Raw genomic sequence first — 15,078 nt, 5'->3', positions numbered from 1 at the left:
AGTATTCAACTCATTCTCTACCTGTCTTCCTCTGTCCTTCTCATCCTCCTTCCAACAGGACACACATTCTCTTCCCTGCTCCTCACTACCTGTCCATAAGTTTAGTTGCTCCTCGTTCCGCCGTCCTCAAACACATCCTCTCCCTGATAAGAGGACTCCTTGATACCCTGTCTACCAGACTCTTGAACAGCTCCTTCAGAGTGAAGCGCTCCCTGCCGTGGCTGCCTCTTGTTAACTCGTTTCTTACACTACTGCTGGTATACACACCCTGACACACTACAACCAGAGCACATGGTCCGTCCCGTCTTCTCACCACTTCCCTCTCTCGTTCAGCATCTAAGTGATCTGTGCACTGGGCTTAGACCATATTCAGACTAGTGTTGGTGATTTCAGAAACAAATCTTTCCTGTTTTCCAAAATGCAGGGACCAGGAAGGATTTAAAAAGGCTATGATTGTTAAGATTTAGGGCATCCTGATTATTGTTTGGAAATCTTTTTTTCTCTATTTCCTCATAACTGCCTTGTAAATCACAAACAACACTTTAAAAAAACTGACAGCTGTTCAGCAGAACTATGTCAGGCCTCTGACTGAAGCAGCCTTTGTGCAGAAGAGGTTTAATATTTCTCTCTATGTGCTCTGGCCTTTAAGAATACTCTCTGAAAATACAATGGTGACACAAAGCCTTCTATGTTTTTGTCATCTGCATTAGTGTGAATATGGTCTTTTTCAGAGTAGCAAGCCGCTTCAGTTCTCGTGGAGTCTTCTTTCACATTTAGGATGACGCTGCCTAAATGAGAAATTGCCTTCCTTGGTTGTGTGCACCCCAGAAAAATGTGAATTCAATATTCAAATACTACAAATGTTTTTTTAGTTAAAGGACAGGTATGTAGGATTTGTGGTGGATCTATTAAGAGAAGTGGAATATATTATTCACCTTTAGGTTTTCTTTAGTGTATAATCATCACTTATCGAAATTGTTAGCTTATAATGAGCGCGTCATATCTACACAGGGTGCCGTTTCTGCCAGCTCTCGAGGGGGGCATCATGTTTTTCAGCTGGAATTTTTGAGGCGCAGCGTTGAAAGATGGAGATTAGGAAGACGAGGTTGTTGGTGCTGGCCAAACATTTGATGTATTAAGAAGTTTTGAGAACAGTAATGGAGGGTCATACTCATTATCTGGCACAAGAAAAAGCTAACAAGCGTGAATTATTGCCGCCAAGGAAGCAAAAACATAAAGAATGTGAACGCTAGATACCAATAAATCCTACACACTGGACCTTTGACGATAGTAAGAGAAGAATCCGTTTAAGTCAACGCAGCAAAAGATTTCAGATCACTGAGATGTGCCCATTGCTTCCTATACTACTCTTAATGGCTTTGACACGTATAACTACCGTCTACTCTAAACCCTACATACTGTAACCCTTATGTGAGGAAAATGTCACTGTTCATGACTGTTTGCCAAGTTACTGTTGATTTTCAATTACAGGGCAGAAATGTTGCTTTACTTGCAGTATTAATGGAGAAAGCAATTTCTCTCCTTCCAGATAGCTTTTTGTTTCAGCTCACTAAGACAAGATGTGTTGTTTAGCATGTTTCTTTACATGCTTCAGCAATAGCTGTAGGCTTGTTTACAAATCCTTAATAACACTTTACTGAGCAATGATCATCATGTCCTCTCAGATGTAATGTTCTAGCATGCCACACATATTTCTTTCCTGCTCAACACTACAAGATGAACACGGACATCTCTCTCACAACAAGTAATAACTCTGTAAGACATTTAACTGTTAGAGCCTGGACTGTCCGCTATAGTGAGTTTCATGAAGTCACAAAGGCAGCTCATTACAATGTATACTTTTTGTAAATAGATGTTAGCATATTTGTTTACGATACACATAGAAATGATTTAATTTATTTGTTATCTTTTGTTCAAATCTGATTTTTGTACGAGCTACTGTAGGACTGCATGTTGATCAACTGAACCGTCGGAGTAGGTACTGATGCATCGCTGATCATGCTAGTGCACTGATTTGAAAAGTGTTAGTGTTCCCTGTTAATACCGATAAATAGCTTTTAATATTGAGGTTGATTTAAGCATAGAGCTATTAGTCTTATCGTAGTTTCTTTTCAAAATGAGATGGTATTAAGGAGATGTTTAGAAGTCTGGTTTATTTATTTTAGAGTAAACCAGACTGTGAAGCACAAGCAGCAAAGAGTCTCAAAAACTAAAGCCCAGTTTTTGACTCAATGGCTGCCCAGAGTCCACTTGAAGTGTGCGGGGGCTTCTCACAAGCTGACATTTCCATCATACAACAGTAATTAAAATGAAGAGACAACAAAACAAGGAACACTAACAAAGCTTTGATTCATTATATAATAGTAAAGATATTCAGATGTAATGAATCAGTAACAAGTTTAGATTTGTGTCCAGTGATAGATTTGCTTGACATCCAGTTCATAAACGTATTGCTAGTTGTTTATTGAATTGGCAATTTTTAGAAGGTAGTGAAAATATGTGTCTACTGCACTTTATCAATTTTAGCATTTTGGAGAAAATGCTGTTACTTTGACTGACAACACTCCAATACTCTGTAGCACCCTCTACTGGTGATCTCACACTGCAATATGCTGAAGGACGAACCATTAACTGTGTAGAAATTACATTATTTGAAGCTTTTTCTTTGTGATGACAACATGAAGACTTTGTTTTAAAGACACAGCTGGTGATTGGTCCTTCAAATAACAGATATTGAATTGCCTTTACTCTCCTACCTTATGAAACTGACAAAGGCCTAACTGTAATCCTCCATGTTTGTGTGCTAACAAAACACACAGACTATCTGTAGGCCTCGACCTTCTGGGTATTCTTGAAGTGCAAAGTTGCCAAAAAAAACAGTTGGGACAACAAATGAACACTGAAATGATCAGACTGAAACTGGGCCTCTTCAGAAAATGTTTATTTTGTATTATTTATTTTTATTTACTGTTAAGTTGAAGATGGATAGATCATCTGTAAATGTAGCAAAAGGAAAACCATGATTCATTGGTACGAGTAAACTACTGTGTAAAAATAAAAGGTAAACCAAGATGATGTATTGCTGTTTTATTTTTTTGAAATGGGGGGCGAGGGGTTTGTCTTTATATTTAATCTGCTAGGTCAACTTTATTTATGAACCCTGCATGATCTTGTATAGCATACCAGACCTATTCTTCAAATGTTAGGATGTGAAAACCTAAGACCAAGATGTTAAACATAGTTTTAAAAAAAAATCATCCTAAAAATCCACATGTCAGTGTTAAAGGTCCCATGACATCCTTTCCGGTTATTACCCGTCCCCTTGTGTGTTATGTAGCTTTTTCTGCATGTAAACGGTCTGCAGAGTCACAAACCCTCAAAGTACACCCTGTAGCGAGTAAAACTCTAACACAGAAAAGACGTGTCTATGCTGCCCCAGAACGCCTCGTTGGAGATTTCTCTTTTTCCATTGTTTTCTTCCGGGAACCAAGTGACGTAACGACGATCCAAATGGACCAATCCGCGGAGCTCCACACACACACACTCAGCCAGCCTTATTTTTCTCAGCTGCAGCTCCGCGGATTTCTCAGCCTGGCCCGGGCCCGGTCCGAGCACACACACAGACCCACAGCCAGGCTGCGCCACGGGTGTGTGTGTGTGTGTGTGCTCCGGCCGAGCTCGGGCCGGGCCTCGCCGTGTCCCGCCGTCCCGCAGACCCCACGCAGCAACCAGGAAACAACACCAGCAGCAAGCCAGCTCACACTGTCCGCTCTAGCAGCGAGCCCTGCAACGTCCCGCCAACACGGCACCCAGACCCCACGCAGCATTCTCATCTGTTTGTCATTACTGGTGTCATTTTCTGGTTGCTAACGCCATTGTAACACATAATCACTGATGTTCCGCTGTGACGGTGGTGGACTCATCAGAACAGAGTGGGCGAGCTGACCAATCGGAGCACAGTGGGCTCACAGGGAGGGGGGGGGGGGCAGGAGCTCCAACAAGCCGTTTAGGACAGAGTGAATACACATGCTATACAGAGATGCTGTATGAGAAACCAATGTGAGTTTGGAAAATTGCACAATATACATCTATTCTAGTAGACTTCAACAATGGAATTATGATCAGTAGAAATGGCCATGACATGGGACCTTTAATAATGTTAGAATGCCAATAAATAGACTATTTATCCCACGGCACTGCTGTGTGGTCGAAGTACAGCGAAGCGAACTTTCGCTTACCGTTATTCACGCAGATTTGATCGCCTGGCCGAACAGTCGTCACGTCTCCTGGAGGGCGACCTAAACACACGATATCGCCAACATTTGAGACGATAATTATAAACTTGCCCGCTACTTACACCAATTGTTTATTTGAGAATTTGACTTAATGTCTTGGTTCAGCTTAAACTTGGATTAAATGACTCCATTTCTCACCAAAAAGCAAGCCGGTGCTCCGTGATATACCTACGCGCGCACTTCCACTTCCATCAATCTGGTAAATCTGGCTCTGTGTGTCTGAGTGGAGCCTTGGGAGTTAAAGGTGGGGTAGGTAAGTTTGAGAAACCGGCTCGAGATTGCTAGAATTTGAAAACACACAACCGGAGAAAATCTGCCACTTCCTTATAGAGCCGCTCCTCCAACACACACGAACGCGCACATGACCAATGAGGGCACGAGATAAGTTTGGAAGGCTGACAGGCAGGTAGGCCATCCAGTTATTTTAGCCGGGCCGGCTAAAATGATTGGTCGTACTTTTTACAGTATAGAGTGGCGAAGTCCCTCCCACTTACTTCCGGGGTATGGGACCTTATTTCGGAAAAATTATGCATTGAAGTCAATGGGGAGAGAGAACTTATCTTTCGATCCCGTTTGAATTGTGCCATGAATTACACATATGATGTTTGTCAATCTTAAAAAATCATTTCCATGTCAAAAAAGTCACAGTTTGTCGTAAAACTGTTGAAATATAAGACTATGAAAAATACGCAACTAGAAAGACTACAAATCCCAGAGTCGCGTAAGTGATGTCACAATTGAGACACTACGATATACGTATAATACCGTATATATACGATCAGCGCCATATAGATATAATCTATCTATATGGCGCTGGCTAAGATAAGATAACTTTAACAAGATGCCTGTGTGCTTAGTACCAGGTTGTTATTATACCAGCAATGGGTCTTGCTCGTTCTTTCGCTTCCCGTCTGATGAAAGAGGAGTGTGTGGATCAAGTTAGCTACCTAGCTAGTAGCTAGCACGTTAGTTAGCATTACAGCCTTGTCATTTTTATTAGCCTTAACATGAAGTAACATTAAGTAACCCAAAATGTTAAACAGTAAGAGTAGTAGTCATATTTCGTGAACCCTTTGAATAGTACTGTCACCGGTGTGATCATTCTATAATACACCATTTAAGCCCGGGGGAGAAATGCTAACGCTAACGTTAGCATCGGCGATCTTCTCTACTTCATGCTATCTGCACAAATGGTTGACATTAAACATTAAAACGACCAGGCAGTTCAGAGAGAATCAAAGGAAGGCAGGCAGGCAGCTTTGCATGACATTCTTCAGGACGTGTTTCATTGTGGTGATAGTGAGGGTCGTTGTGTTGACAAGACAGTAGTGACGGCCATCTTGGTGACGTCACGTGTGTTGTTGACCAGAGATGTAGTTCATTTAACGTTTCACACAAACAAATGTGTTACTTCACAGTTTTACGACACCTTTTTTTTTTTTTGACTTGCAAAATTATCTTTTAAATTGACAAACATCATATGTGTAATTCGTGGCACAATTCAAATGGGATCGAAAGATAATCTTTCTCTCTCCATTGACTTCAATGCATAACTTTTCCGAAATAAGGTCCCATGGGGCTCCACCGGAAGGGGAGGGACTTCGCCACTCTATTACGGCTTCCACAGATGACATTTTTTTAATGGATTTTTTGTCAAAGCACTTAAGATATTCATTGCTATCGGGATGTTAAGAGCATTCCATGGAATATAACAAAAAGTGTATCTCAAGCCGGTTTCTCAAACTTACCTACCCTACCTTTAAGTAGTTTATTGGGTTAGTTAAAGGGGACCTATCATGCAAAATGCACTTTTGTACGTCTTTTATACATGAATATGTGTCCCCAGTGTTCCAGGGAACTCACCAAGTGTCAGAAAACACAACCCTCTCTATTTTCCTCCATACCCAAATCTCTAAAAAAAAGGGCTGCAACGGATATGATAAAAACTGATCCAGATTTGAACACTGTCCTGACGTCAGGACGGTGGCGCTACGGCTATTGGGCCAACTCCACCAATCAGGAGGAGACAGCCACGGCCATTGCCGTTCGAAAGCGCTGGAGACGCTGTAGTACATATGCCAGGCCTGTAGATGGTGCTGTTCTCACAGAATCAGCCCTTGCAAAAACAGAGCTAACATTTTTCAAATTGAGCGAAATGAGGCATGGCTAAAATGCATGATCTGTTTGGTATTTTGAAGAAAAAAAAAGTATAAATATGCCTTATATAGGTATGGTCCTACACTATATTATTCAAATATAGCATGATAGGTCCACTTTAAATTATAGAGTATTAGGTACTGGCTTTGTCAGTCAATGGTCTGGATGCTATTTAAGTTTAATATGTTTACCAGTTTTGTGTCAAGATTGAGATGTATGTTCACAAATATGAGGAGCTGTTTTTCAGACTTTTATTTACACTGTCATAACATTTAAAAAAAGAAAACACATCCACAACGTAACATCAAAATCTAACGGCCTAAATGTTCTATTTACAGTACATTGACAAATATACATTCAAGGCCAGACCATTCAAGAAAAGCCGCAGTGCAATGATTTGATCACACGACATACACAATTTAAAAATGATTAATACACATTTTTGGGAGAAATAAATAAATAAACGTTAGTGATTTGTTCAGTGAACAAACGGGTGCATTTAAAACAAAAATGCCGGTCCAAGACTGTAAGACACAATCAGTCTGACAGGCTATTCTGTTTTTCTCCCCCATCCCAAACAACTACATCACATTGATTTTGTTTTATTAAAATCTCTAACTTAAATCAATTATATTTCTTTGGTACAGTAGCTGTATATTTGTGGAGACCTTTAAAAAAAGGAACATCCAGATTACAAGTTGATTTTATAACACATTTCTATGAGTTCCATTAAATCTAAACAAACATTTCAAACTGTCACCAAAACCCATAAGGTCATCTGATTTGATCATAGACCCTACACGTATTAAGACTTTTTCAGGATATGACAATATGTCACATACAGCACCTGTTTGTTTAAAATAAAACAGGCAAAAACCTAAGGCCCAGGACCACTACAAAGTCTCTGTAAACACAGATTAGACTTATTGTTATTTTTCTTTTTAAAGAAAAAGTCACTGATTAAGTTTAAAGGAAGGCATTCAGTTGGTGCCACTATTAATCATCCTCAAAATAACTGAAAGTCAGTGGGAGATTTTTCTTATTCTTGCACCTTTTGATGAATGATAAATATTCTCAGTACATTTCAGGATATCTCTTCAAGTACTTCACTGGTGTTATGGCCTTTCAGTGACAGGGGTCAAAAGGGTATTTGGTGACGCCTCCATGAAGCTCCACCTCTGTCTCGGACCAAGCGATGACGTCTCCTTTGAGGTCGCTGCCACATGAGGCCAGGCTGTAGATGTCACTGGCAGGCAGAACATGTGACCACAAATGTAGGTCTGACATCTCTCCCACAAAAGACTGAGTGGCATCAAAACGGCCTCCCAGAATATCCTGAAGAGAGAAAGAACAGTCAAAGTTAACACGAATCATTGCTTTCCAAAATTGGTATTAAAATATTACTTCTGTTGTGCCAGACCAAAACAGAAGTAATCATCAGGCCCATTTCTTAGATCAGATGTATAAGATATATATTGTAGTATGATGGTCACTTTACTCAACGTCGCTGGCTCGTGCTAGCTGCTTTTATTGGAAAGGAGTGGACAACACTGCATTTTGTTAACCGCAGCTTTGTGCCGTAAATCAGGCCAAAAATGTTGCTGGTGATCATACGTACAGAGAGGCTTTGAGGTAATATCTGAATGCAGATTGTGCCATTATTTTAAAACCAGTGCATATGGTTTTATAAATTAAAGCACACTTGTATTTCCACTTGAAAATGGAACACACTAGATGTTCTCCCATGCATTCAATGCCTCCCTTCTTGCATTGTGTATCGACAGAGGGTGAAGCTTTACCTGTTCCTGTCCCAGGATGAAGACTCCTCCAGCTTTGATCGGGTGCCAGGGGGAAAGGTTTGTCCCGGACCCCCTCTGTTCTCCGTCCTGGTAGGCCTCCCACTGCCCATCCCTTGTGGACCAAGTCACACAAATGTGATGCCACTCCCCATCACCCAATGACAGAGGGAGCGTCAAAGCCTGTGGTTGAGAGAGTGAAGGTGGTGAGACACTTATACAAATACATCCAGTAGAAATAACAATACGTTCAGAAAGAAAATATATAAAATAAGCCCTCCCCTTTTAGCTCCACAAGTCAACTACCATCTACTTCCATCAGAAGTCACGGTTTAACCCTTATTAACTCTAATTTGATCTGATTTGAGTTACACTGACCAACCCAACAACCAACTATAATCAGACAAATCCTGGAGCATTTACAAAACACAATTTTCTGACTGAATCCGGTCCATTTCGAACTACTTTGATGAGAGAACAGAAAAAGAAATACAGAAATATCTGTAAAAACTGTGTAGATGTTTTCTCCCTCACCTTGTCATCAATCAGCAGCTCCATGGGGTTGTCCCCCCACTCAATGAGCACTAGTTCATTAGCCTGTCCTGGTGCTGAGTAAGAGAAGGGCGTCCCCAGGGTCTGCCCGGCGCCCGCCTTGATCCAGAGACACAACGTCATGGCGAAGATCTCCTGCATCAGCGTCGTCTTCACCTGCCCGTACATGTAGTTGGTTCTCATGGGGAAGCTGATTTGAAAACCTTCGGGATTAAAAGAGTTGTCCCTGCTGTGACCTGTTGTTGAAGAAAAATAACATCATTCAATGACAACAATCACACCTTAAGGTTCATTAAGTAACTGGAGCTTTTGATCATGTCTCCTGAGCACTTCCTCTGCAGAGTTTGCCCAGTTGTTATTAAAATGTATTGTGGCTAGATGTTTAAACTGTAAGCAGTTTAAGTTCATCAAACTCATGTTGGCTTAAAATGTTTGAGTATGCCATAAAACAACAGGGGACAAAATAATCTAAGGTCTCAAACGTCCATTTAGTAGCTGTTCTGGAGCTTTTTCATCATCATTTGTTTTGCCACTGGCTGTTACCGAGGTAAAGAAGGTACTTTTAAAATCTATTCCCCTCATGGAGTTATAATTCCTTTGTTTTTTCAGAGAGGACTATTTTTTTTTATCCGATTGTTTAATGTTGAAGTAGGTAGTAGACCTGCTCAAGGTCACAGTATTAGACGTTAAAGGTGTTAATTGAGCCACCCCTAACCAAATGACATCATGTATTTTTCATCTTATTTTTTTTCCAAACATACTCATCTGCCGAACACGTCCCTTACACAACTTTTACCAAATGCTGCTTTATTAATAAAAACATGTCTGTCATAAATGACTGCATGTTATTCAGTGTGTGTACCTGAGAGGTGCAGCTTGCTGAGCATTGTTTCCAGTTTATTTGAGTGGAAACCAGTCTGTGGCCCTGTGTGTGTATGATAACTGTGACTGTCTGCTTCATTACTATGGTGGTCTTCATCATCATCGTCATCATCGTCATCATGGTGCCCTTCATCGTAGTCGTCGTGGTCACTGTCCACATCGTGATGGTCTGTGTGGCGACTGCTGTCCCTGTGGTCGTTCTTGTGGTCATCGTTGTGGTGGTCGGCGTGGCGGTCGTCGTGGCGATCGTCGTGGTGTTCGTCGTGTCGATGGTCGTGGAGATGGTCGTGGTGTTCGTCGTGGCGATCGTCGTGGCGATCGTCGTGGCGATCGTCGTGGCGATCGTCGTGGTGTTCGTCATGGTGATGGTCTTTGTCGTCTCTGTGGGTGCTGTCGTCATCATGGTGGTCATGGCTGCTGAGGGCGGAGGAGTGACGGCGCAGCTGCTGCTCCAGAGCGTTGATCTTCCTCTGGAGAAGCTCCTTCAGAGAGCTGGAGTAGGCCACAGACGTGTTCCTCTTCTGGAGGTGAAGAACACACAGGTGAAGACGTGATAACAGCACACTTCCTGTCACTTAAATCCTTTACTTCCTGCTTACACAATAATGAGTTGGCCTGTCACCTTAAAGTCTAAGAGAGTAATTTTGTGTGTTTTGCTTTTCTTTCCCTGAACCCTTCAATGTCAGCTGCAGTAGTCAGGTATTCATTGTCTCCTCCTGTATATCAATATTCCAATTACTTGTATATAGTCTATTCTGCACTATTTCTATTATATTACATATCTTTTTTATTTACTTGCACTATTATCTGTTTTATTGTTGTTGCACTGTTGGAGGAGCCTGTGACCTAAGATTGTCATTGTCATAACTACACTGTAGCTATGCACAAATGACAATAAAAGCCTTGAATCTTGAATTTACTTCTCTTCCTCTCAGGTAATCTGGGCTTTTTCGTGGCACATGCCCTGATTAACAACCTGTCAGGGGAGATCAGGATAAGCACTACTGATGTAAGACTCGTGCCAACCCCCCCTGTCCCCTCTACACACTCCACAGCTCCTGGCATCTGTCTGTGGTCACCATCCATGGAAGAGAGCTAACAGGAAAGGGTGATACATCTACCAGGTGAGTAGATAAAGAGACAAACCAGCTAATCCATGTAACCTTTAGCAAGAGTCTCTCACATCGGTGACGAACACACCTGAGCCTGTTGCTGCTCTGAAGTGCCAACTGACGGACATCACATGTGACCCTCTTGCTCTTTACGCAATTAAGCATTCAATATTTCCTTTCTAGTAAGATGCACGACCAACTGGGACTTGATTATTCGTAAATGCAATCCGTTGATATGTTATCACTACACATCATAAACCTCCCCCTACATCCTTTTATCAACTGTAGTGTACATACTTTAACACAATATTTATTGAATGCACTTTCATCTGCCTTTCCTTCTGTATTTCTTTCTGTCCGTCTTTCTTTCTGTTTTACTTTCTATATGTATTCCTCTCCTTTTGTCTTATTTCTAGCTGTCTTTCTACGTGTGTGTTATTTCCGAGTACAAATCTGAAGACGTTTCCTCCTCTCGCTGCTCACCTGCAGATTGTCCAGCCTGTCCTTCAGCGCCTGCAGCATCCTCTCCATCTGCTCTGGGGACGATGTTATGTCCCCGGGTCTCACATGTTTATCCTTCCCCTGGTGGTCGCTGTGCCCCCCATCAGATCGCTGCCCCCCCATGGATGGGTAGTGCGGTGAGTCTGGTATAAGGTTTCCATGGGGACCTTGCTGGTTGCTATAGTGCCCGTTGTCAGTGTACGTGTGATGACTGTCCGCCCCTGTGTGACGGGGGTCTGAGCCGTGGTGCTCGTTGTGAGGCGTGAGGCCCTGTCCGAGACCCTCACACAGGCTGAGCTTGGCCGTCAGCTCTCTGATGGTCTCCCTCTGGTCCAGGATGGTCTCTTTCTGGTGCAGGAGGCTCTCCCTGAGGTGCAGGATGGTGGCTTTCGCCTCATCGCTCGCCCCCCACCAGCCAGCAGGGGGTACACTTTGATGTCCTGGCCCTACACCAGGACCCCCCATGGGGAAGCATGCAGGGTCTGCGTCCATGGGAATAGGGGTGCAGATGAAGCGCGGGTGGGCTCCGAAGTCAGGCCCTGAGCTTGCAGACGCAGGGCAGAGGATAAGGGAAATGAAAGATATCAAAATGGGAACAAGCAACAGGTGTCGGGACCGGGACTTACTCATTATCTCCATCCAAAGTTCAGCCAGGAAGACTAAGGAGCTTGGCTTCACTTCACAATGTGCGACGTACGTGGAGGTCAAGGTTGTCTTGACTTCATGGTAGTTGGAAAGGAGACATCAGGAAGCCCGATAACAAAGCATCCACTCATCTGACAAACAAATGGAAATCACAGCTTTGTCTTTTATATTCTTTGTCGCGTGATATAATGATTTAATCCTGGATCTTGGCTTGTTTCTCTCCCTCCGTCTCTGAGGAATGCAATAAACCTGTAAGACACAGAAAGACAGATTTTAAAAGAAGGTCTTTAGTAACACAAGGGGAGGACACAATAAGAAAATCACCTTTACATTAGGGAAGCTTTTTGTTAAGACTCTGTCAGAGTAGTGTTGATTCAGCTCTGATTAAACGTGTTTGCTGTTTGTTCCAGTGCTATATATTTGTATCTACAAGTCTACAGTCATTAGCTTCACATGTTTTTGCTGATTTAGTTAGCATCATAGTGAAATAAAAAATGTGAGAGGCATCATTTACATATAATGTTCTCTCTCACATTCATTTATACCCTCTGGCCTTTATTTACCAATTCTGCTTGTTCAGAAATGCAGTAAATAAGCCTCAATGACCTCAATTACAATTTGAGAGCAGGCTGACCAGTGTAAAGGTCTTCAGTGCTCAGCAGGATGATGGAGGATGACCTCCTCAGCTGCGTCTGTCTGACCAGTCAACTCACATGGCACGGAGGATTAGTCCAAATCACAAGTGTGACGTCCTAAATTAACCAGACGACGAGACATTTGTCGTCCTCTTTTAGTTTAAATGAATGTGATGTACTTTCTTGAAGCCCGAATTAAGCCTGCAGGGACACATTCAATCTTTTGTATAGACTTGAACTTTAATGTTTAAGAGTAAAAAAACAAACAGTTTATTGTTTAAAATCTGGATCCCAAACGATCCCCAAACCCTAACATGGAGTATTATTTTTCCTGTGTCTATATCACAAAGGCTCGCTGACCCTCTGAGCGCTGTAGCATGTCCTTCATTATACAGGGTCGGCATTTCGAAATGGCACACACGTGATGTGGCAGCTAAACCTCCCAGACCACCTGTTGCTCGCAGTGACCAGCCTACACAATGTGTGTGTGTGTGTGTGTGTGTGTGTGTGTGTGTGTGTGTGTGTGTGTGTGTGTGTGTGTGTGTGTGGGTGTGTGTGTGTGTGTGTGTGTGGATAGTTCATATGATTCACTGCACTATATCAATAATAAAACAGGGTGAACTATACAGACATAGTATGTTGTGTAAAAATGATCACCACTGCCTTCATTATACCAAGTAAGTTAAATGCAAAACAATTATTGAGCTGCAAAACAGGAAAAACAATTCCTTATTTATTTTTAATTGAGAAGGAATTTTTACTAACGTGTCTTATCAGTAAAAAGGAGTAACAACCCCTGAACTAAAACGTGTTTTTCTGTCTCTGCAGATCCTGTTGTGATTTACGGGGCTTAGAGGACAGACAGATGGTCGATGTACAGAAACGTTTCACACCCAATCACTACAGTTTAGCTGTGACCTTATACCCAGAGGTCACTTAATTAACCTAATTGCCAACAGTTGTTGTGCCAGAGATAAGTGGGCTCGCATGCTTTAGTGCGTGCGTGTGTATGGGTGTGTGTGTGCATTGGTGAGATAATCCATGGTGAACCCTGTGGTCGTGCACCATATGCTCAAGGTGGATTTAAGTAGTGTGATTAATCCCAAATTGCAAACTGACAACAGAAGTTAGATCTGTGAATAAAAAACATCGGACTCTGACAAAGAAAATAAGGAAGTCTCTTCTGGTAAACAGATGATTTCTTGACAGAGAATGGATCTGGCTTTAAAACTATAAACATCCCAGTGCATTACAAGATCCATGTCAACATCATTTTCTCGGGCAAGTGGCTCGCACAAAATGTGTTGAGACACAAAATAGATCAAAGTTCACGAAAATACTTCTTCAGTGTAAATCCCACAGTTTAAATGCAGAGTGCTGCTTTGTTTACTTGCCAGGCTTTCTGGTGTTAGATGAGGTCAAACATGTTTTACTTAAACCTGCAAGATGCGTCCTTAGCTTACAATCCATTTATAAATTATATATATATATAAGTTATATTATTGTAACGTTTTTTATATTTTGCATGGCTAATGTGTTAAATACTCTGTTAAATTAATATTTATTTATATAAATCAAGAAGTTACATGTCGAATAAACTGCTAAAATAATGCCAGACGGAATATTAATTATCGGAAACATGTTATTGTTTTGGTCTAAATTAGCATTAGTTGTCTAATTTTAAATGTTTGGAAAAAACTGTCTTTTTCATTTTTCTAATGAAACTTCGTCAGACTTTTATCCCTTCCTCCCACCCTCTTATTCACTCTCATGGTCAGCTCCAATTTTTAAGACAGTGAATGATTTTCTGATTTACGTGTTATTGTGAACTCTGCAGCCGATGTTTCTAAAACATCCATTAAACTAAATATATTATATTGTAATTCATTTTAATCCATTAATTTCCCTTAAAATTGCTGGCTCCAAGTTTTTTGACTAAAAATTAATAAATAAATAAACTAAAATGCTTTTAGTAACTGACATCAATAATCAATTTGTTGTTTCATGTTATATTTTAATGATCAACTATTTTTTTTTTTTTTTTTTTTAACAATATGTCCAAATCGTTTTCTAAAAAAAGGGTTAATGTTTCTTTGCATCTGAATGGTAAAAGGTTAAAACAGAGCCACACTTTGGCTCTTAACTGGCCTCTTTACTTTTTCAATATTTGAATAAAACAAGACATTAACACACATTTCTAGTTAAATGAACATTGTGAGAGCGTTCTTACCTCAGAGTCTCTGAGCCTGCAGCCGTGTCTCCCCTCTGCAGAGTCTGATCAGATTAATAGAGATTTACACAAGAGTGGAGAGCTCAACTCCTTTTATCCCTCCTTCATTGTCTCTACCTCCCACTTTGCTCTCCTCCCCTCTTTCAGCTTGTGTTTCTCTTGGAAGACCACTCCTCTTTTACTGTTGAGTCTTTTAGACATCAGTTATTAATGTGGATTTCTGACTTTATTGAATATAACTCTATCTGATAG

The 15,078-nt window shown here is 41.3% G+C and overlaps 1 protein-coding gene across 1 annotated transcript; it reads right to left on the bottom strand.

Annotated features, from left to right (window-relative positions):
• Window positions 1–7,369: 7,369 nt before the first annotated feature.
• LOC117480050 (neuronal pentraxin-1) lies at window positions 7,370–11,955 on the bottom strand. The gene is made up of 5 exons (XM_034127204.1): window positions 11,299–11,955; window positions 9,684–10,224; window positions 8,804–9,057; window positions 8,273–8,452; window positions 7,370–7,808 (listed from the first exon to the last, which is right to left on the bottom strand). The coding sequence occupies exons 1-5, from the start codon at window positions 11,953–11,955 to the stop codon at window positions 7,599–7,601; spliced, it is 1,842 nt and encodes a 613-aa protein (XP_033983095.1). The 3' UTR covers window positions 7,370–7,598.
• Window positions 11,956–15,078: the final 3,123 nt, after the last annotated feature.

Source organism: Trematomus bernacchii, unplaced genomic scaffold (genome assembly GCF_902827165.1).
Source record: "Trematomus bernacchii unplaced genomic scaffold, fTreBer1.1, whole genome shotgun sequence".
Lineage (NCBI taxonomy): Eukaryota > Metazoa > Chordata > Actinopteri > Perciformes > Nototheniidae > Trematomus > Trematomus bernacchii.
The sequence above is the reverse complement of the archived record's forward strand: the minus strand, read 5'-3'. Positions and strand labels throughout refer to the sequence as shown.